Source organism: Tamandua tetradactyla, chromosome 9 (genome assembly GCF_023851605.1).
Source record: "Tamandua tetradactyla isolate mTamTet1 chromosome 9, mTamTet1.pri, whole genome shotgun sequence".
NCBI lineage: Eukaryota > Metazoa > Chordata > Mammalia > Pilosa > Myrmecophagidae > Tamandua > Tamandua tetradactyla.
Window position 1 is genome coordinate 86,276,788 of NC_135335.1, and position 23,841 is coordinate 86,300,628.

The window sequence follows — 23,841 nt, forward strand, 5'->3', positions numbered from 1 at the left end:
ACTGAGGTAGGCTCTGGCTCCCATCCCCATTTGAGTATGTTCAGAGCAGCTTCAGTTGAATCTATTTTATAGCTTAAGGATTAAAATAGGAATTCACTGACTTTTTTCTTTTTTTAAATTTGGTATTTACCAACATCCTTTCCCAAGTCTTAGAAATAGAGATGGATTGATGAGGTCTTTTGTGCCCTTGGCTGTGCGGCTTCTGTTTATTCATGCAGCAACTCTTTACTGAGCACCTTGTGTACTGGATACTAGATATGCAGTAGTTAGTTACCAATACAGAACTGCTCTCAAAGAGCCCACAGTTTGGTGTGGGGGATGAGGGGTGGGAGTGAGAATTGCAGCCATTCTGGAAATTTAAGCCCGACAGCTGTGGAAGCACATAGGAGAGACATCCTATTAGTCTTATCAGGGATTTGTAGAGGGAGGGAGGTTTAGGGTTGGCTCCCCAGAAGAAATAGCAAATGGCAGACCTTTTTAATGTTCTTTCTTTTCTTTTCTACCTGTCTTTTAATAAAAGTTACCAGGAACTTCTTTTGAAAAATATGGAAAATCAAAGTTCTAAGAACTGTAAGAAAAAATTCACTTGCTGTGTAATCCTGGGCAAGTTGCATAACTTCTGTAAGACTCCATTTCAACATCTGGTTATACAGAACCAGTAGTAATAGAAGGTGCTTCAAAGTCTTGTTGCAAAGATTGAGTTATCATATGCATATGAGTGCTTTTAAACTATAAAATCTTATAAAAAATGTTGGCTAGTTATTGTGATTAACCTGCTGAAGGCATTAATTCCTATTAAACTACATGATCTTTCTTAATTAAATCACCATTCTGGTCCTACTGAGTTCTGGCTCATGTTGGGCAACCAGGAAAATGCCATTTCACAATATAGGTTATAATTCATAAAATAGCACCTGTGAAATCCTCACTAAAAAAAAAAAACAGGCCCTGTTTAGATTTAGTATGGAGAAATTGTGTTTTCAAAAAGTTAAAATTAGCCACCATTACATCCAGCTCTTGGTTACCTGTGATAAAAATGCTTGGTACAATTTCTTACTATTGGGGATCTCTGTGGGGAGCAATTCTTGCTCATCTTTTCTCTTATGTTGGGGTTCCCTAGGCCTTGCCCTTGCCCAGACCTCCTGTTAAACCCCACTAAGGGTCAAAACATTAGAATGTGCTATGAGAACATTCTGGCAACATGGAGGGTACAACGTTGCCTAAAGGAGGCAGGCCCCACTCAATGACAGCCTATCCCTTGAAGGGCCTCCATTTTGTGAGATTGTCCCATATTTTTCAAGGGGATCCATTTTATTAAAAAGACCATGAATGATCCCAGTTTGTAAATGCTCCTCTTCCCCCTGGGCTTCCTGATTCAAATCAAACTCACATGAAGACTTTGCATCTACCTAAAATTAAAATCACTCCTGTACTTAAATCCTGTGTCTCCTCCTTGCCTAGAAGTAGAGTTCAAGTTATTTAATTAGATGTTTTAGGTCCCCCCATTCTATTTCTCCAGCAGTAAACCCCTGCCCATTCCCTGCTTTGTTGCACGATGCCTGTTCCATGCCAGACCAGGTACAGGCAGTGGTGAGTCAAGCACAGATGCTTCCTTCAAGGAGCACTCTGCTGGGCGGGCCACGATGGCTCAGCAGGCAAGAATGCTTGCCTGCCATGCCAGAGAACCTGGGTTCGATTCCCAGTGCCTGCCCATGTAAAAGGAAAAAAAAAAAAAAAAAAAAAAAGAGTAGAAGGAGCACTCTGCTCATGAGAAGACTAACTGGTACACTTTAGCATATAGTTCCCATAACTATGGCACTTTCCTATTACCCACTGTGCAATAATTTCAGATGTGTGTTTCTGAGCTCCAAAAGGAAAGGAACTCATATTTGGAACACAATAGTTGGCCATTTGAATGGATGAATGAATGGATGAATATTAGACAGCTTAACTAGAGTTAACCTCTCCACAGTTGATATTTTCAGACTCCACATGTGTTTAAGATAAAACCCAGTCTGTTGAAATCCAACTAATTGGAATTCACCGCAGGTATTTAGTTTTGCTTTTTACATTGAAATTTAAGTAAGAAAAAATGTAAGACAAAGTGAAAAAGAACTACTGCCACAAACACTAAATCTACCACTATCTCTAGGTCTTCCACTGTTACACTCTGGGATCAAATCAGGTCCGATTCACTGATTTAGCACTCTACAATTCCCAGATTGTAGAGAATTGACACTTCTGACGATGATCCTAAAATGCAAGCTGTTTGAACAGGAATGACAAAATCACTAATGAAGTTAAAAATAAAAGTGGAAAGTATTTAATAGAGGTGAAAAGGTTTTCAATCAAGGCTCTTTCTCCAAAAATCCGATTAACTGTAATTCCTTAACTTGAATCCTGAAATTAAATGGTTCTGTAACTACATTAAGATTAGCATTTGTTTATTGTTATGATCCATCATACCTCAAACCAATTAATGGGGCTGCTCCATTTAAGAGTGGATTGATTTAGCTGCTTCTTAAAATAATGGCATTTTTTCCAAACAAAGAATATATACTACCTCAAAGTTAATAATAGAATGTTCAAAGAAAAGTCATATTTTTCAAAAGGAGCAGCACTGTTGTATGTGTTATTTTTTCCACTCTGGCATATTAAAATTAATATGATTCCCTGACTCTGTGTCCCCTACTCCCAAGCAGCTTTAAATGAAATTCAGTATACAGAGGCTTGTCCATAATTTCTTGACCTTTCATTTGTTTAGTGCTTCTAAGAAGGAAAAAATGTTTTAAAACTCAAAGTAGGGGGGAAAGGTAGAAATGTGTGTTGAGTAAACCCAGGTTGCCCCCCAGGGCATTATTTCTAAAGCTTTCCAAAAGAGAAAGTGATACTTAGAAGAAGTAATTCCCAATATTTCCCCAAGGCTAAAACCTTGTAATTCAGATGAACTCTGAACTGAGACTCTTTGCATCTCATTTTCTCATTAGGTTTTATTACAGCCAACAAAACTTTCAGTGTTGAATTACTTCCCTTCTTGATGGTTCACCAGGCTCCCATAAAGTCTGCGCAAACTAAAATAATGAAATGGCTTTTAACTGCGCTTTATAGATTAAAAAAAGGAAAGGAAAATGGGGGGGGGGGTCATCAGGGCCTTCTTATTTCTGTCAGCCAAAGTGTGATTTTCCAGTTCTTTTTCTTGACAGTCAAAAAACAAAAAAGACAATGGAATGCCTCTCAGCTTGAAAGTTCATTTAAAATCATCAAATTTCTCTTTAAGATCCCTTGAAATACAAGTCACTTCCACAAGAAACGTGGACTAGTTAGTCCTAAACCCATGGCTCAGATGGGACTTGGGATAGTAAATAAATGCTTTAAACCATAATCATGGTGTTAAGAAATAAAATCTCCATGTCTGCAGGCCATGGACACCAGCATAATAATTGAAACATGACAAGCATTTTATTCCTTCCATTCATAAGAGTTTTTTAAAGTATCAAACATAAGACAGGTTCTTACCCTCACGGAACTTACAATTTAGTTAAGAAGCCAAAACTTAATATGATTTTAAAAAGTAAGCAAACCAGGACAGAGCCTAATTAAATGTTAAACAATGTGCAACAGATGCAAAGTAACAGAGATCAGAGGAAGGGAAGAATCCCTGAGCTGGGACTGTCAAGAATATGTATTTTCAGGCAGGTCACGGTGACTCAGCAGGCAGAGTTCTCACCTGCCATGCTGGAGACCCGGATTCGATTTCTGGTCCCTGCCCATGTTAAAAAAAAAACTATATATATATGTATTGTCAATAAACTCATAAAAAGTGCCTAATTAGAAAATTGTAACTGCTGCTGATTTTTAATTTTAAAGCATTTACATTCTTTGCCATTGTTTTCCAACCATTAAAAGTTTAAAAGGACATATATTGAACAGTTGAAGCTGGCAGGAAGACTTTATAATTTCGCTGGATTTTCTAATGAGGGAGAAAAGATAGCCTTCTTTATTGGGTAACAGACATTATCTATGGTAGATTTTGCATGGAGAACGTGAGATTTGATGAGATAGGCTTCCTTGTTGGATAACAGACAGATTATCTATGACAGATTTTACATGGAGAATATGAGATTTAATGAACCAGGATACAGAACTCTGGCTGTGAGCTTTTGTTCTATTGAACTCTTTTTTGATTTGCTAAACAAGTCCTAAATTTAGGGAGAAAGTCAGGCTCAAAAATTAAATTTACTGTTTAAAAACTTATTTTCCTTTCAAGAAAAGTGGACTAGATGTGCAAATTGAATCATCAAGGCAATGAAAATTTTTGAATTCCTAAAAGACAGGCAGGGGATGGGGGACAATTTAGCATCCTATAAAGTTGAGGCATCTGAGCAGCAACTTATCTTTTGAAACCATGAAACTTCTAGTGTGTACTTGCATTTTTGGTCCTAAAATGCTTTTTCATCTTGCAGTTCAGCAAAGATCTTGATCTCTTTGTGGGTCATATCTTTTCAGTCTTTGCAATGCAGGTAATTTGAGCTAAATTTGATTGGTTATGATGAAGCTTAAACTACTAAAATAAACGCACGTCTCACCTGTGTTTTGAGAAATTTTAGGCAAAATTTAGAGAATTGTAAGTATTTTTGTCCTCCATCCTTGTTGCATTCGGCTCTTCCCAAGAAATGTCAATTATTTCCCCAATTCTAGAAGAGGGACTCTTCCATAGCATTTGTAAAGCCAGGCAAAAGAGCACACTCTCATGTTTCTTTAAGGCGAAGAAAACTGCGATAAAGTGAGATAATTAAATTTAGCCTTAGAAACTTGTCTCTGAAATGTCTAATCAAAACTTCCAGGCTTCTGAGGGTATGTGTGCCTTATTCTTCACTTCTTCCTGGTCTTGATTTTGCCTTAGTGCTCTAAGAAGCAAAACAAAAGCTTGCAAGCATTTTTCTGGTGCGCCAAGATTAATCAATATTCCAGAAACCTCGGGTTCCTCCCCCGCCCCCCGCCCTTTCTTGTGGTGTTGTCATTTTCCCCCACTCCCCCTTTCCCGGGGACAGACTCCTCCCCTTTTCTTAAGTTGCAGTGATAGTAACTTGCGGTCTCAGAGCGCATGCATAGTGCAGGGCTGGGCTGTCTCGCTCGCCGCGTTTTGCAACTCCGTTGTACCTGTTGGGGAATTCACCTTGTCATTTCCCTGGGGTATCTCCCACCCGTTCCAGAATCAGAAAAGGTGAGTCTAACCCCCTCTATTTGTGCTGGGTTTCATTTATTCCATTTATTTGCCAACGTCGTTTCCCAAGCAGAGCGGTAACGAGAGTAAAAGCTAGCCATTTTGGTAGATTAAAGTTCATGTTAGTCATTTAATGTAATGAGTGTGCCGTGTCTATTTATGCTGTCCTCTCTTAATTCGAAACTGAGTAATTCGGAGTGGATTGGGGGTAGATTGTAGTGAGAGACCTAGAAAAGAATCAAAGCCGAGGTGATCTGCTTTAAAGTAAAGGGAATCAGAGATTCGTAAAAATCTGGTCTCTCCCTTCTCCCCTTCTTCACGTCTCCCTAACCTTTTCATCTGCGATGAAGCCTTAAGCAAGTTGTGGGTCGTTTTATCACCGACCCTGACCTGTGATTTTATTTAACAGTCAAAACCGTCAGGACAAAATTCTTTTTTTCCACACTTGCATTTGCTCAAAGCGGCCGAGGAGTCCCTGGGTTTCCCGTTACCTCCCCCACGGCCGCACACGCTGGCTGCCTGCGTGCCCAGAACCGCCAGTCCACAGTCGCGTCTCATTTTGTACTCACTGATCATGACAAGGTCTATGGATTGGACATCTTGCAAAGAAGCAGAAGAAATCCCTTGTGGGTTTTTTTCTTCTTCTTTTTTTTTTCAGAACAGCTGGCTTCTACCACGGAAAGGGATTTACGCAGATTTGAATAAACCTGAGTCCTTTAAAGAAAAACAACATAAGGCACCGTTTGAGATAAAGATTGTATTCATCTGCTCTAGAATTCCTACATTTTCAAATCCTTAGAAGTCACTGATAGTTTCCCCCAGAAGACTCCAGTATGTTGGTCGCAGAGACAAATTGTACTTGGTACTTCTTGTAATCAAAATGAAAATGAATTATGATTTCTGATAATTTACAGATGTGTCCAGAGCACTTTGCTTATTTCACGGAAAAAAAATTTTTAAGTTACCCTGTAAGGTGGTCAAAATGTATTTCCCATATTTCCCACACCCTATAGGTACTTGTGCTTTCATTTTAGGGATTGTTTTTGTTTGTTACCACATTTAGTATGTGTTGCTGAAAAAAGCACATTTTTAAGACCATATTTACTAATTAATATTGTTTTCTTAACGGAGAAATTAGCTACTTTACTATATATCATAGAAGGGACCCACCTGCCAGTTATCAGTATCATAATACTTTTTGTTGAACTGGTTATGCCGTCACCATGTATAAGACATAAGTTAGAAAGCAATTATTGAACACTTCCTGTGCATTTAATTCATTTGACATTTATTGAGTGCTTGCATTATGCAAGGTACTTGGCTCGGTTCTTGGAGGTAGGGATGAGGGTAGAGGGTTTTCAGTTGCACTCAAGACCAAGGAAGCCTTTTATACCCTTTTTGGATAGAAAAAGACAAAATAAAGATCTTCTGAACTTACGCACATTTCTCACACATGGTCCAGTAAAAGATGCACATGCTAGCCTTGAAACCTGGCATTGCCACTCTCCAGTCCTTGATTCCTGCTGGAATTATTCTGTTTACCAAAGACTTGCATTGGTGTGGCACAGCACTGATTTCTCACCCTTGGAGGCTGTAACTCTTGTCTCTTTCTCTTCCATTTTAGTTGTATTCTCTAACACCAAAGAGGAGGTTTGGCTTTCTGGGAGCGATTGAGAGACATTGAAATACAAAGAAGAGACACTTATCGAGAAGTAAAATATGACCAAAAGCAATGGAGAAGAGCCCAAGGTGGGGGGTAGGATGGAGAGGCTCCAGCAAGGAGTCCGGAAACGCACACTCTTGGCCAAGAAGAAAGTACAGAACATTACAAAGGAGGATGTTAAAAGTTACCTGTTCCGGAATGCTTTTGTGCTTCTCACCGTCACCGCCGTCATTGTGGGTAAGTCATTTGATTAAAAAACAAAAGAAAGAAAACTGTGTTATGTTCTGAGGCATCTGGTATCTGGGAACATTATCAGATGGACTGATTGTGGGAATTCAGAATGGTAACCCAGGCTTTTCTAAACTTGATGATTTTTTTTTCCCATGGTGAGTTTGTTGGCATGTTTGGAGCAATGTATGGTAAACGTGTGGGTATCTGAAAGAAGCATCATTAGGCATTATGCCAATTGAAAGGGAATTAATGCTAATGGGAAGGAAAATAGACCAAATGTTTTCCCATCTCATCCCGAGGATAAAAGAATGATAACTTAATCATTAGGCATGAGCAGTTAAAAATAAACAAGCATGCTAGATTCACCAAAATATAATCATGCAATATCTCTTTCACTAAGAACTAATTCACACAATCAGCACACCCAAAGTGAGACACATACAGGTCCTAATATTAATTATTTTCTAACTGGTACTGATTTGAAGCCAAATATCAATGCTTAGACATAGAGACTGAATCTGTAAGAGTGCGCTTTCTCATCCATTGAGTGGGAAAGGTGAATTAGGAAAAATGTTAACATAATTGTATTTCATTCATTGCCTCACAGAGCCTGCCATAAACAGCTGCAGTCTTTTTTGAAACTTCAGTCTCTTACTAATAGCATCATTGACAGCAATCTGTACTAATAAAACATTATTGTTTTGTTTGGTTTATTGGCATCTGAAGTTATAATTTAGTACTTATGGGTAGCATTGAACCTATTTTAAAAGATAGCTGGAAACAAAAAGTTGCCTACTTGGAACTTTGACCAAACCAGTGTAGAAATCTTAGGTTGATGAGCATAGAGGCCAATGCCATGCTTTAAAAAATGCATTAACACAAATTTCTACCAATTTACCACACATAAAAAGGCACTCATGCACACTTTTAATCTCTACCTTGAAGTTTGCCAAGATCTCTATCAACTATAAAGAGCTAATGACAATAAAAAACTAAAAACACTCTGTAGCAGGTAAATGTAATTTTAACTTCGTCTCCAAAATTAGATTCTTAAATTGCAGACAAACAGAAATACGGCAGGAGAGTATAGGTCATCACAAGACTTTAGGTATGCCCCATTTCAACATTTTGGATTCCTTTTAGTAATTGTCAGTGATTAATGATCATTCTATCAGTTTTAAGGATGTTCAAAGTGGAAAATGTCCTGATTAATCCAGAGAAATAATGGCTTTCTTGAGTAGCTTCCGAAGTTTGTATATATTCCTGGAAGATGTATTTCAGTACTGTCCCATTTTCCTGGAACTCAATACAAAATGTGGTATGCTCACCTCATTTTTGGCTTTGAATCACAGTCATTGTCAATCCAAGCTGCATGCTATTAATAATAGCAAACAAACACGAATATATTACTCATTATTCCAGCTACTTTTTTGGTGTTTTGCACGTTTGAGCTCACTTGATCCTCTAACTTGTGACATGAGCAAGTAGATATGATTAGTATGATCCTCCTCGTTTTACAGATGAGGAAACAGCAGGGAGAGATGAAGCAACTTGCCCAGTTACACAGCTAATAAATGCCAGAGCTAGAAGTCAAGCCCAGGCTGCTTAGCACCTGAGGCCATTCTCTTAACTGCTCTGCCATCTTGCCTCTCTGCTCTGGTGATTCGTTGAAATCTTGTGAAAGATTTCAGGAAGAGAAATGCTGCTGTGTCTTGGTAGAGGCCAGTTAGCAAGCAGTACTAGGTGCATTCACGTAGGCTTATAATTTTGCCATATGCCTCACCAACTAAATTCAGTAGGTACCTTACAATTTTCCAGCATGTGATAAAGCCACATCTCCCTCCTTCATTTAATGAGTACCCATTTGTTTCATCATTCTACAGGTATAATAATAGAACTCAGTAATACTGGAGTATGTTTGGAAAAGATGCAGAGAGGCTTATTTAAAATGGTACCCTCAGAAGAGTTCAATTTTTAGAACAGAAATAAGTTTAATTTAAAGAATTGAGGAATGGAAAGTAACAAAACCTGGACATTGAAGTCAGACTGATGGAAAAGGAAGTTCCTCAGTGGTCAGTACAAAGAAATAACATCTCTAATAGAAGGAAGATAATGCCAAGATTTAAGAGTACTTTCTCTAGAAGTTCTGGGATCCTTTCCTAGCCCAATGAGGCCTTTCTGAAGATCTGTGAGAACTGCAGTGAGAGGCTGAGCGGGGGTAGATGAGTTGGCTGGATTCCCTCATGGTTGGCTTTACTGATGGAAACCAAGGAGGTAGAAACAAGAAGAAGGCACTGACAAAGAAACAACTAAAAAGAGCTCATTGACAGTCAGGGAGACCACTGAATCTACACCAAAGATTTGGGTAGTGAATAGACAACTTAGTAGCAAACAGATTTAGAAAGGAATGAAGGAACCCTTCAGTTATCATTTGGTGCATCTTCCACTGAGGATCCAGTGGAAATAAGGGCTCCATTTAGCTTGTTGCTGGGTACCATGTCTACATCAGCCCTAAAAGAAATAAATAATAGGGAGAGAACATATCTGGACACCAACTCTCTAATTTATTTGCTGCAGCATTAGAAAAAACAGGAAAGATGCCGGAAAGAAGAAAACAGTTACTTCCCCCAAAGATGAAATGAGATGAACTCTAGCTATTACTTAGTTTTCAAATGCTTACCTTTTGATTGCTTGTAGTAAAAGACAGAGAAAACCTGCATTCTGGGTGAATTTTTGTTAATTATTTTTTGCTTTGTCTTTTCAATATACAGAAGGGGAAACTAGGAAAATATTATGGGGGAAGGATAGAGACATGTAAACCCATAGCTTCAGAATAAAGCAGAGTTGTAAATATTTTAGTAGTAATTTTCTTTAAGCATGGGGATAGACCCACTTGTGCAATTTGATGTCATTTCTAAGTAGTGTCAGAGTCTGAATGTACCATGTTGCAGTAGAGGACCACGACGTAAGAGGAGCAAGTTAACACCCAGAGAGCAGGCAGCGCCCCAGGTGCTAAGCTTCCCTAAGCCGGTTCATTATTAAAACCTTAGAGAAAGTGTCTTCCAAGGCTGTTGCAGACATACTTCTGACAAAAGGCACACTGAGAAGAGTGGTTATTTTCTGCTGAAAGAAAGCAAATGTCTGCAACGGTGGCTCAGTGGCAGAATTCTTGCCTGCCATGCCAGAGACCCAGGTTCGTTTCCCAGTGCCTGCCTATGCAAAAAAAGAAAGAAAGAAAGAAAGAAAATGTCCTTTGTCATGTTCAAACAGAATGCCGATTCTTTACATGTCCGGGGAAAGAACTGCCTGATAAAAATGAAATTTCAGGCCATAGAATTATGAAGAAGTGGCTCCTAAGATTAAATGCAAGAGCTGAGAATCTGTAAAGAGAATTGCCTAGAATCAGAAGGTGGTTTTGCCTGGAGGAGCTCTCAGACAGTAACTAGCACCTTTCTCTGCTGTTGGTCTTGCCACACGCAGAAAAGAATAAGATAAAATAGTTCACATTTGGGTTGTCCTTTATGGGTTTGGAGGAAAACGGTGACTTGTCAGGAAAGAAAATGTTGCTGACCGAATTTTTATAAAGTGTTTCTCTTGTTCCCTCATACCCTCAGACACTAAATTTGAATGGCACTAAAAAGCATTACAGTTCTAGAATATTTCTGGAAGGATGTACTAGCAACTTGGTTGTCTCTTAGGAAAGGAGCTGGGTGTCTGGGGAACGGGGTGGAAGAAATATTACCTTCTTCTGAATAATGTTTTGTGTACTTTGCTGTTTACTGCTTTTGTATATTATCTGCTATTGACTAAATACGTTAATTATTTAACCTTTTTAAAAAAATTCAGTGCTATTTAAAATTGAACAAATGTTGAGTGTTGTGTTCCTACCTCTATACTGTGCAATGGAAAGTCCCAGACTTCAGGTAATTTAATGGAAAATATAGATGAAAAATAAGATGGTGAAAGAATATAAAATGTTCAGAGATGGTAATAGAGAAGTTCATAATTAATGCTAAAACATTTTTTAATGAGATCATAGTATACATACTGTTCTAAATAGCATATGGATCTTTCTGTGATGGCACTTTGAAGTACCATGTTATTAATAGCTGACTTGGGAGCCCTATATGTGCCATTATGGGGGGAAAAAGTGTGGCTTTTGGTGAAGGATAGACCCATATGCCAGCTGTACAATTTAATAGCTGCAAGGACCTAAAGAAGGCTTTGATCTTCAATGTCCTCTTCTATCATTATATCTAATGTATTTTGCTAATAATGATAGCTACCACTCACAAGGCATGTTCTGTGCCAAGCACTGTTCTGAGTGCTATAGGTTTATTAAGTTCATCTAATCCTCACAACAACACAGGGAGAGAGGTCCTTTTGTTACCCCCATTTTACAGATAAGGAAATTGGAGTGCAGATACTTTTCACAAAGCTGCTGCATATCTAGTGGGTGTCAAATCCACCATCCTGGCTCCAAGTCCATACTCTTGTCCACCACAGTGCGTTGGGTGCTGGTCCTTCCCTCCAGGAATATCCATTCTGATCTTATTACAACAATTCTGCACTGAAGGTTCTGCACTGAAGCATAAACGGCAGGCATGGGAAGAAGAGGTTGAACCAAGCTATGGTTAGAAGGGTCACTTGTGAGGTTTGGTGATGGATTGAATGCAAGCTTGAGAGAGAGGGTAGACTGCAGGCTGGTTCCCGATTTCCAGCTGGAGCTGACTGAGTGGCTGATGGTTCCATCGGTGAAGTTAGAATATAGGAGGGCAGTTGGAGAGGGGGTGGTAGGTTCAGTTTGGGACAGGTTGCATTTGAGATGCAGGATGCCACTGTGAAGGAGAAACAGTGGAAGGGCCTTGCTGTAAATAGCGATTTGGAAGACATCTCCACCATTGCCAGGCTGAATGAGGACAGGTACTGTTTCTAATTTGTCTTTGAATGCGAAACAAATAATGAACAATGAATCAGATTATTTTACTGTACCAGCTATTCTCTATGTGAGACTACTCAGAATAGTATTAACTCCAGGGCCTTTTAGCTCATGCCTGAAAACAGGGATGCTTCAGAAAGGCCACAGTGATATTCTATGCCTCAGGTACATACACGATATCTAGTTGAGTCGGTTGAGGCAGATAGGTTGGTTAATCAGTGTGGCAGGGGGACCAAACTGGTGGATTGCTTGCGTTAGTGAAATGGGCGCACTCTGGCAGCTCCGCACTGATGTCATCTCCGATTACTGAACCCACCCCCCTGCCAGAGGGACATCTCCATGGAGATCAAACAACAGGAATCCAAAAAATAGTGGATGGATTTCCGAGTTCAGATTAATGGTTTCTTTTAGGACTCCTTGTAAATGAAAAAGGAGAAGGGGAGCTTCAGGAAACTGGCGGGTGGTGAGTGAGGGTCGGGTTGCTCCAGGAAGGCCATCCCCTGCTGTCACTGAGCAGAGGCTCTCTCTGGATGGCAGAGGGCTGGGAGCAAGGGTTGTTTAGGGCTTTAGGGTTGAGAAGTAGAAGATTTGCAGAGTTCTCTGAAGAAGTGACACGGGTAGGATGTAAGGACTGGAGTCAGCTTCATCTTCCCCACAGAATGGAAACACTGAAAAGTTATGAGAGCCAGGGATGGCAAATACCTGATATAAACCCATGGCCCTCTCTCCCACCTTCTCAATGGCCATTCTGGGAGCTGTCTCCTTTCCTGGGCGTATAGTGGAATGAATAAGATCTATGGATCCTGAAGTCAGACAACCTAGGTTTTTTCCCCTGTTCTGGTACTAACCCTCTGTTTCTTTCTTTTTTTAAAAAAAAATTTATTGTGAAATATAACACATAAAAAACACAAAAAAAGCAATAAGAGCCTCCATTTCTTCATGTGCAAAAAATGGAATAATTGGAAAACCTTTCTGCTTAGATTTATATCTCATTTCTGCTATTTACAAGTCATGAAACTTTAATAAATTTCTTAAATGAAGATGAAGCATTCACAGAGGTCGCAAAAACATTTCTTTTGCTTACATCTTTGATCTGGCATCGAACCCAGATAAAGTAATGCTCATCTGCCAGAGAGCTGTGAGGCCCAGTGTTGTGGGGAAAGAAGGGCGGTTACCTGGTTTAGGTCTAGAAGTTTCTTCTGTTCCCTTGACTAGAGAGGAGAGCCAGAGAGTTGTAGGAAGAGACTTAATAGTTGTAAAGGGCTTTGAGAGGCTGAGATGAAAGCCTCAGAGTAAGTGATCCATCGTTATCTGTCTGAAACCAACCTGAGCTACTGAGGTGAACCAGAAAGAAATCCCCGGGCAGCCATTGCCACATTAGACTACTCAGTGGGCAGGGTGCCTACCGCAGATGCCCCTCGCTGGCAGATGGAAAATTGCTGAGAAGTGTTTTGTTTTGTTTTTTTTAATGTAATTTTATTGAGATGTATTCACACATCATACAGTTCATGCAAGGTATACAATCAGTCATTCACAAGTTCATGAAATAGTTGTGTATTCATCACTATGATCCCTTTTAGAACATTTGAATTTCTTCAGAAAAAGAAATGAGGAGAAAAAAGAAAACTCCAAACATCCCATCCCCCTTTCCCCACCCTCTTATTAACCACTAGTATTGGACTGTACCCAATTTTAAGACTTACAGTAGAGGTAGGTTAACTAAGACAGTGTAGTATTGTCAGGAAAAAATATATATATATATATCAGTGGAACAGAACAAAACATACAGAAGTAGATCCACACAAACTAACAACTGACTTTTTTGTATGCTACATAGTTTTACAATCATTATCAAAGACCAGTGTTACTGGATTACAGTTCAACAACTTCAGGTATTTCCTTCTGGCTATTTTAAAATACTAGACACTAAAAAATAAATAAAAATAAATGTCTGTATAATGAGTCAGTATTCACAATCATTTATTATATCCTAATTCTGAGAAATGTTTTGATACACTCAAGTGTATTTTTTCACGTGGGGCCCACCTTTTTCTCCTTTTCGCCAGCGTTTTGGCATCTTCTGTCTATTAACTCCCACCCCATCAGAGTGGGCACAGGCAAGGAGATCTGGAAACATGAAGGAAGTACAGTGGTTTCCAACAGAATTGGTAAAAATAATTTTGAAATAGGGAATAGAAAGCTTAGTATTGTCCAAAGACTGTCTCTGGATTTTATTTTGCCCTATTTTCTTAATGTTAATTCAGATCATTGAGGAAACTGAGCAAGCAACTTTCAAGTATTTAATCAAATAAGGGGATGTGTTCAAAACAATTACATGGAATAATAATACCTTCCATTTTTGTGGTGTCACAGTTTGTAAAACGTTTACCCTTTACACTCTGTAGCAGTGTAAGTCCACGGTTAGTCTATTCCCCTTCTGATTAGTAGCTGCAAATGTCTGGAAATGCAGCTGAGAAAGCATCAGGAGTCTAAGGGTCCTGGGGTATAGACCTGGCTCAGCCATAATCTACCTGTTTAAGATTTGAAACTAATCCCTGAACCTCCTAGTCTCTCTGCAGCAAAGGTAGTTTGGACTCTGCTTCCAACTCCAAATTTCAATAACTTTAGGTCTGGTTTGCCTTCTTCCAAAGCATCAAAATGTATGGAGTAAGGTAGACAAGTGTTTGTTCCACCTTTCCAGTCTGTGACATAAAACTGTAGGAAGTTTTTCCTATGTCGATGATCTCCAAACCTATTCTAGACAGTCTATGCAGTGTGACATCCAGCCATCTTCTCTCCCCTTAGCTTCCCAGAGGCAGTCAAGTCCCAGGTTCTGGGTCTGATGATCACTGTTTTTAACCAGTGTTTGAAGATACAGTAGGGTACACCTGTGGAAGCCACTTCTGCCCTTAGTCTTCTCCCCATCTCAAGAATGAGCAGAAAAAAGAAATGTGGGCCTTTGTTTTGTTTTGTTTTAAATGTTTTATTATGAAATATAACATATAACAAAAAGCAACAAATTTCAAAGCACATGACAATAATTAAGTTATAGAACAAATTTCAGAGTGGTATGGACTATAGTCCCACAATTTATAATAATTCAGCAGTCATATTCATTTATTAAATCTTATCTTCTCTGTTATAACTCCACCTTATCATTGATCTTTCTCCCACTCTTTAGGGGTATTTGAGCTATGCCCATTCTAACTTTTTCATGTTGGAAAGGGTTGTTGATAATATGGGATGGTGATTGGAACTAGTTGATATTCTGGAGAGACTGCCCCCTCTAGGTTTCAGGACTTACCTGGCCTAGGAACCCAGCTGGAAGTTGTAGGTTTCTGGAACATAATCAGAGTGCATGGAACCTTTGTGGAATCTCAGATAAAGCCCTAAGTGTTCTTTAGGGTTCGCAGGAATGGTTTTGATTGGGATTTGGCAAACCATGATGAGTATCAATGTCTAGCTAAAGCTTGCCTAAGAGTTGCCTCCAGAATTGCCTCTCCACTCTATTTAACTCTCTCAGCCACTGATATTTTATCTGTTGCAATTTTTTCCCTGTTTTTAATCAGGAAGGCATTGTCAATCCCACTGTGCCAGAGCCAGGCTCATCCCTGGGAGCTATATCCCAAGTTGCCAAGGAGAACTTCACCCCTAGATGTCATGTCCCATTAATGGGGAGAGCAATGATTTCACTCACGGAGTTGGGCTTAGAGAGAAAGAGGCCACATCTAAGCAACAAAAGACGTCCTCTGGAAGTAACTCTTAAGCATAACTATAGGTAGGCCAAGCTTCTCCACTGCATAAATAAACTTCACAAGACCAAGCCTCAAGATCAGTGGCTTGGCCTATCGGCTTGGGGGTCCCTAATGTTTGACACAGTATCAGGGATTTTCCTGGTGGTAAAGTTTTAATAGTTCCATATTTTTTCTCCCATCCCTCAAGGGACTTTGCCAATACTTTTTAATTACCTGCCAACATACTCTGGGGTGTATCTGTATTACCTTAAGCTATAGAGTGTTACAAGCTCTCATTCCCATTCTGAGCTCCCTGTCTTTGTGTTGTATAAATGAGCTATCCAGACAGGTTGAGTTAGATTATGTTCTACAAAAAAATTTAGGCTCTGGACGAAATAAACCTCTCTTTCTTTCAGCTCATAGAGTTGGTGAAGTTCTAAAATCCAGACGATGTCTTCCTTACCCCTGTATTCTGACAAGCTTTTGTTTTTATTATAGAAAAAGCAAGGTTGTAAAGAGTCTACACTGTTTGGAGGAGGCAACCAGAGTGGAAGCACCACCTTTTCAAGCTGTATATTCCAGGTGTTAGAGTACTTGGTATTTATGGGATACTATCATTCATCAGGTATTTGGTCTGGCAGCTAAGTGAGCTGTATCATTGTCAGTCTGCATTTATCAGATGAGGAAATACACTGAGCATTTCAGGGCATGTGCCCACAAAGTTTAGCCACTGTGCTCACCATGTATAAAAATTGAGTTTTGTATCAAGCTTCAGTGCGATCAAAACTGCGCAGAACTTATTCCTTAGGCCAAGAATCCTCACTTCACTGTGCCCAGTCAGGAGATGGGTCCAGGTGGGCCTAAATCCAAAAAAGGAATGATAAAAACCCCAATACTAGATAAAGGAAAGTATACCCTGGGTGAATTGTTTGAGACCAAAAGGGAAAGGCACTCCTTCCTTTCTGTTTCATATCAAAGTTTTGAAGGTAAATTTAAGAGCAGTAAGTTGAAAGACATACTTAAGTTTTGAATTTCAAGACTGAGTTCTTGTCTCCAGGGAGGACACTCATTCTTCTTGTCCCCAAAGAGACTTCTCCAGTTCTCCAGTAATGATTCCAGCTCATAGAATACTGCAGCTTCCTAGAGAAAAGACAGTGGGCTGTTAGAGGCTCTGTGCTCAGAACCTTGTAATATTCAGCTCATTCATCCCTAATGAAAGTAGGAATGGACAATTACTGGCCTTCTTATCCTGAAAAGATGGTTCCTGTGTTTAAACACATTGTGTTGCTTGAAATTCCATCTTTAAAGCAAGTAAGGCAAAACCCCAGATAACATGTGCTTCCGTGCACACATGCTGATTGATGAATGAGGTAAATGAAGAGTCTGTTAAGAGATTGCCTAGGACCACTGTCATCATATTTATTTGTTTGTCTTTTGTCTTCTTAGATTTGCTTTATTTAAGGCAGGTGAAGTAATCATGTAAAGCATGTCAGAGATTCAGTAAACTTCCTGGGCCATTGTATGCTCCAGCCTTGCAATGCTTTGTACAATATGACGGATGATAAAAGGCATATGACCTTTGCTGAGTGAGGTTTACAAAGTGGGTTTTCAGCTTTGGTATACTTATAACCCTCTCCAAGAGCTCATTGGTCGAGGCGGCACATGAGCTTGTGATGATTGAATTCAAGAATTTTTTAGATTCACTTCCTAATCTCCAGAAAAAAGAGAGAGCTCTTTGATCTGAAAGTGATCCACACTATAAACCTAAGCACAGCTACTGACTTTCTTCCCCCTGGTCCAAATTCAGTAAATTGTGGAAGCAAATTAAAGCAAGACCGAGAAGGCAACCAAGGCCCAACGTTTTAGAAAAGATTCCAGCATTTGGCAGAAGTGAGATAGAGAATAGAATTCAGTAAAAAATTTTTTTTAATCGTGAGCTTTTTGTTGTTGTTATTATTATTTATTTTGTAATTTTACTTATGGAATTAATACATTTACAAAGTTTAAAATTTTGAAAGTGCAAAAGAATATGCAGTGAAAATTATCCCACCACCTCTGTCCTCCAGGGATCCGTTTTACCTTGCTGGAGGTGATCACTATTACCAGTTTCTCTGTGCCCTTATAGTTATCTTAAGAGTATAATAAAAATACATTTTTCTTTTTTTGCCCTTTTGTACACAAATAGTAGCCTAGTATACATAGCCTGCTTTTTACATTGCTTTTTCCAATTTACAATATACCATATACATATCACATACATCACTCCTTATTAATACTAAAGAAATTCCTTATTCTTTCTTGGTGCTGCATTGTATGGCTATAACATAATTTATTTAAGCAATTCCAAATTAAAAGGTTGTTTCCAATCCTTAAATATTATAAAAAATGGTGAAGTGAATAAGTTCATTAAAAAAATTATTTCACCCCAGAATATCTGTGGGATATATCTCTAGAAGAGAAATCTCTGGTCTAAGAAAATTTCTCGGCTTCAAAAGCATGAATTTAATTCACATAAGATACCTCAAAGCTTTTGTTTGTATAGTGCCCTCAACTGTGTGAAGCACTTTTACCATCCCCTATCACATACCAACTTCACAGCAAACTGTAAAAGAGATGGAACAAGATTTGAGTTGTTATCCCTCCCTCGTCCTGCTACCAGTTTAATAGAAGTTTAGAGATAGAAATCTTTGGTGACTTGCCAGGGTGATTTAGAAATAAGAAATAGCGAAAATAAGTTTACAGAGCCTAGGACTCCTGACTCTTTCCAGCCCTGGCTCTTTCAGGTACAGTCTTAGGCCTTGCTAGCTGCTCACAAATCCTTAGAAAACTGATGCTAATAACCTGAGGTTCTGAACACAAAAGGGCCTCTGCTAGAGTCTAGAGCAGAACATAAAATCAGGAAATCAGAGTAAGCTTTACTATTTGGACTGCACAGAGATATATAATATAGCAGAAGCTCTGAAAGAACAGATAAGGGAAGGAATAAATGGCAATGCCTATCCTTGCTATGGATGTGCATCTGATTTAGCAAAAGGCACAGGGTGAGGAAATAGCAAAAATGTTTCCAATAACAATTTACTCATAACAATTTCCTTTTTTTTTTCCCCAGAAAAAAAGTGATTTGGGTTGCTCTTCTAGAATGGATGAGGATTTTTTAAAATGACAGTGCATTGGATATTTAAAAAGCCAGTGGGAATATTTTTACATCTAATTACTATTTCCCCTAGCCCCTGTTAGTGCAGTTTTAGGAAGAAAGCACCGGGCCTTTCTGAACCTTGAAGCCCTGACATAGTTGCCTCAGAGTCACGCGCTGTGTGACCTTCAGTCTGTGCCTGCTGTCTCTGTTCATCCAGCTCTACTGGAGGAACCAGGCTGGAGCAGGTATTTCCCTACCTTCAGCAACAGGAAATACCAAAGGACAAAAGAATGAGTCAAGCCAGGGCCCGAGTCTCTGAGGGATGTGGGAACAGGAGAGTGGGGAGGGCCAAGAGGTGGCCTCAGACACAGAGGAGCTTCTCACCAGGAAATGCCTGGAAGTTTGGGCTGAAACAAAAGATCAGGGACGAGACAGACCTCTTGGGCAAGTTAGTAAACCATTATGCCCTTGTCCTCTTTGTAGAAATCAGCAAATGGGGTGGCAAGAGGCTGGTTTATGACTTCCAAATTGGACCACAATCTGGCCAAACACTTAAATGGGAAATTTGGTTCCATCTATCAAATAACTACCAAGGATTTTGAATCCGTTAGAAAAAACAGATGAATTCATCTAAAGTGGCTGAGATTTAGTAGGCTTTTGGTTTACATGGCCCTTTTGAACTCAATGTGTAGGTGAAAAACCTTAGAATGCAAAAGCATCTTAGACACGGCCAGTTCCAGTCTTTCCCTCCCATTGTATAGATTGGAGGCCTGAAAAGATGATGTGATTTGAAGACATGGGATCTGGAAGCAGGCTGATCTAAGCCTGAAACCCATCCTACCACATCACTTGCTAGCCATGTAACCTTGGGCCAGTGTATCTAATGGCATAATTTACTGGCACCATAGAGCCAGAACTCTCATCTCTGACTATCAATCAATACCTGACCTTTCTACAGCATCTGTACAATTTTCCTTGCTTTCCCGCATACTCAAAACCTTGCTCATGAGAGGATTAGGCATCGCTCACCTATATTTTGAATGTAGAAACCTGGGCATATGAGAAATAATAGTTCAGTCGAGATCCAGTTTCACAGGTCATGACAGAATCACACAGTTTCGTGGAGAGGGGATGCCCTTTGGGGTGGGCTGCTCACAGGGTACAATGTGGAATAAGATTTACTATGAGTAGAGAACAAGCACATTCCCCTTCAGTAAGCACATTCAACATCAGCTGGAGAGCGGACTTTAGAGATACTGGTCATCTAAAAGAGACTAAGTCACTCTGCTCATTCATTCACTCCACAGCATATTAAATACCTATTATGTGCAGGGACTGTTTTAAGAGCTTGATATAAATCAATGTACAAAACCGCCAAAAAACCACTCATCTCATGGGTTGTACATTTTAGCAGGGCAGACAACAATAGACAACAAACATAGTAAATTAGAAAATTATATTTCATTTTAGAAGGTGGTAACTCTTTTGAAACAAACAGAAACAGTTAAGGGGGAAGAGAGTTCAGGGTAGCCCTCACTGAGATAGCGGCATTTAACTAAGTCTTGAAGGAGATGGGTCTGGTGAAAATCCGGAAAGTGCATTATAGGCAAAGGGCCATAAAGTAGAATTGTGTATAGGGTGATGGATGAGTGACAAGGAGCAAATGTAACAAACTGAGTGAGCAAGGGGGTGCTATGGCGGAGGTAGGGGAGCAGGCCAAATGTAGACCATTACACAATGTTGTTTCTCACTCTGCATGAGGAGGGGAATCAGTGGAGGGAGAAAAGAAATCTTCTTACTTAGGTTTTCAGGCGGGTCCCTCTGGGTATTATGATGGGGTTGGACAGTCAAGGAGCAAGATTAGAAGCAGAAGCAGGCGGGGCATGGTGGCTCAGCAGGCAAGAATGCTCGCCTGCCATGCCAGAGGACCCAGGTTCGATTCCCGGTGCCTGGCCATGAAAAAAAAAAAAGCAGAAGCAAGGAAACCTGTTATGAGACTACTGCGATAATCCCGATGAGGAGAGTGACATTTAAATCTTGGAACCTTCTTCATTTACTTATGTATTTTTTTAATTGAAGCATGAAGAGGTAAAGGACTTATGCATGGAGAATTAAAGGCAGGGTTAGGTCTAGAACCCAACATCATTCGTTCATTCACCAAGCATTTGCTGAGCGTCTTCTCTGAAATTGTGCCTATGCCATGCTAGAAGCCACTTGGCGAAGAGATCCAGGGACCTTTGCAGGTTGGCTAAACTGCTACCACGATACGCTGCTCACACCTTGAGCGTGGGTGGGTCCGTGAGTGGGACCATGACTTTGCTTCTAGACAAAGAAAATGTCTGATTTTTTGCATTTGGCATATGGCCAAGGTTATGATGTCACTCCCATGATTTCCTTACATTATGCATCAGATCGTTGCAACCTTAAGACAAAGCAGTGCTAGTTTTTTTTATCACATAAATGAAAAGATGCTAATTAGGAAATGGGCATTTTGTCACATAGCACATGGTGTGCCGTCAACAGAAATATGTGATGCTATAATTTTCCTCAAGCTAGTCTACATACCTGAAGTGGAAAATATAGTCCCCTTTCTGGCTGAAGATCTGCAGTCCTAGCTTTTCCTGAGTAGGAGCTTGATTGTTCTTTGGCTGGTTTGTACTGTAAATGCTAGAAGAGGTGGTTAGCTCATTTGGAGTGAGCTAGAGCATTTGGGAACTTTCTTGGAACTGACCTCAGAATGTGAGGTCTTTTCTTCCACGATCAATGCCACCCTTACTGATGGATTCCCCTCTGGCATCTGGGCTCTTCTTTTTCTGGAGAACTCTGCATTGTGAGTAATAATGCTAGAAGGCTTAGATCTGTCAATCTATTCATCACAGAGTTTGTTGAAACGGGAGGGATTTCCTTAAAATTTCAGTACTTCATACTCCAACATTTACCCAAATTGGGTAATTTGGTCCAGATTTTACTTAGAATTGTGGCTCATTCTTTTACTTTTAAAATATTTTCTGGTTTCTTAATATTTTCAATAATTTTATCAGACTCATAGGGCATTGGCTAGTTTGAAGTATGGACCCCATTTTTGAAATAGGTCTTAGCTTTTACCTTGCTGTACGTATTTGGCCTTCTAAAACAAGGCCTTGATGGGTTCTTTCTGAGCACATTGTGTCTTTTTTTTTCTGAAAAAAAAAATTATCAAACAAGTTTTATTGTGTTTTATGTCAAAAAGATAAAGTAATTAACATGAATGTATTTTTAAAAGCAGCATTTAAATAAATATATATTAATTGAAAATCTTCACATACAGTCCATCCACAGTATACACACAGTGGCTCACAGTATTGTCACATAGATGTGTATTCATCACCATGGTCATTTTTAGAACATTTGCAGCCCTCCACAAAAAAGAAATACAAGGAAAAAAGAAAAAACGCATATGTCCCATATCCCTTACCCCTTCTTCTCATTGACCACCAGTATTTCCATCTACCCAAGTTTTTTTTTATCCCTTATCCCCCCATAATTTATTTATTTATTTTTCCTTAATTTTTGCTCATCTGCCTGGATAAGCATCAGATACAAGGTTTTCACAATCACAAGGTCACATTGTTAAAGCTATATACTTACACAGTCATCTTCAAGAATCAAGGCTGCGGGAATGCACCTCAACAGTTTCAGGCACTTCCCTCTAGCCACTCCAATACACCATAAATTAAAAAAGGATATCTATATAATGCGTAAGAATAATCTCCAGGATAACTGCTCAACTCTGTTTGAAATCTCTCAGCCACTGAAATTTTATTTGGTTTCATTTCTCTCTTCCCCCCTTTTGGTCAAGAAAGCTTTCTCGATCCCATGATGCCAGGTCCTGGCTCATCCCTGGAGTCCTGTCCCACGTTGCCAGGGAGATTCACATCCTGGGGAGTCATGTCCCACATAGAGGGGAGGGCAGTGAAGTTCACCTGCTGTGGTAGTTAGATTCAATTGTCAACTTGGCCAGGTGAAGGCGCCTAACTCTTTTGCTGTGGATATGAGCCAATGGTACATGAACCTCATCTGTTGCTCATTACATCTGCAGTCAGCTAAGAAGTGTGCCTGCTGTAATGAATTATGTTTGGTTTAATTGGCTGGTGCTTAAATGAGAGTTCAGCATAGCACAGCCCAAGCAGCTCAGCATGCCTTATCTCAGCACTTGCAGCAAAGCCCAGGCCTTTGGAGATGCAGAAAGAAATCACCCCTGGGAAAGTTGTTAGAATGCAGAGGCTTGGAGAGAAGGCCAACAGAGATCACCCTGTGCCATCCCACATAAGAAAGAACCTCAGTTGAAAGTTAGCTGCCTTTCCTCTGAAGAACTAATGAAATATATCTCCTTTTACTAAAAGCCAATCCATCTCTCTGGTGTGTTGTATTCTGGCAGCTAGCAAATTAGAATACCTGCCAAATTGGCTTAAAGAGAGAGGCCACATCTGAGCAACAAAAGAGGTTCTCTGGGGGTGACACCTATGCATAATTATCAGTAGGCTTCGCTTCTCCTTTGCAGGAATACATTTCATAGGTTCAAACTCCAAGATTGAGGGCTCAGCCTTTTGAATTTGTTGTCCCACTGCTTGCAAGAATATCGGGAATGCCTCCGATGGGGATATTTCCTCCTTTCTCCTCAGTCCCCCAAGGGAGCTTTGCAAATACTTTTTTATTCTCTATCCAAATTACTCTGAGATATATCACACTAACTTATACAGAACAGCATGATCTCACACCCCATTCAAGATACCATGTTAAGGTGTTCAAATAAACTGACCATGCAAGCTAAATTAGATAACACAGTACCCAAAATATAAAGTTTGTACCAAACATCTCTCCCTTTGGTCTCACACAGGAGTTTTGAAGTTTTAATATAGAGACCATATCATCCTT

General features: G+C 39.7%; 1 protein-coding gene across 2 annotated transcripts in view; it reads left to right on the forward strand.

Annotated features, from left to right (window-relative positions):
- The window catches only part of SLC1A3 (solute carrier family 1 member 3), a 144,435-nt gene that overhangs the window by 38,719 nt on the left and 81,875 nt on the right, over positions 1 to 23,841 (forward strand). Inside the window, exons 1-2 of one of the 2 annotated variants that reach the window (XM_077116978.1) lie at positions 5,089 to 5,224; positions 6,849 to 7,124. In XM_077116978.1, coding sequence (XP_076973093.1) covers positions 6,944 to 7,124 — 181 coding nt within the window. In that variant the 5' untranslated portion in view covers positions 5,089 to 5,224; positions 6,849 to 6,943. Of the gene's footprint in view, positions 1 to 5,088; positions 5,225 to 6,848; positions 7,125 to 23,841 lie in introns of those variants that run through there. The other variant, XM_077116979.1, reaches the window with a different exon arrangement.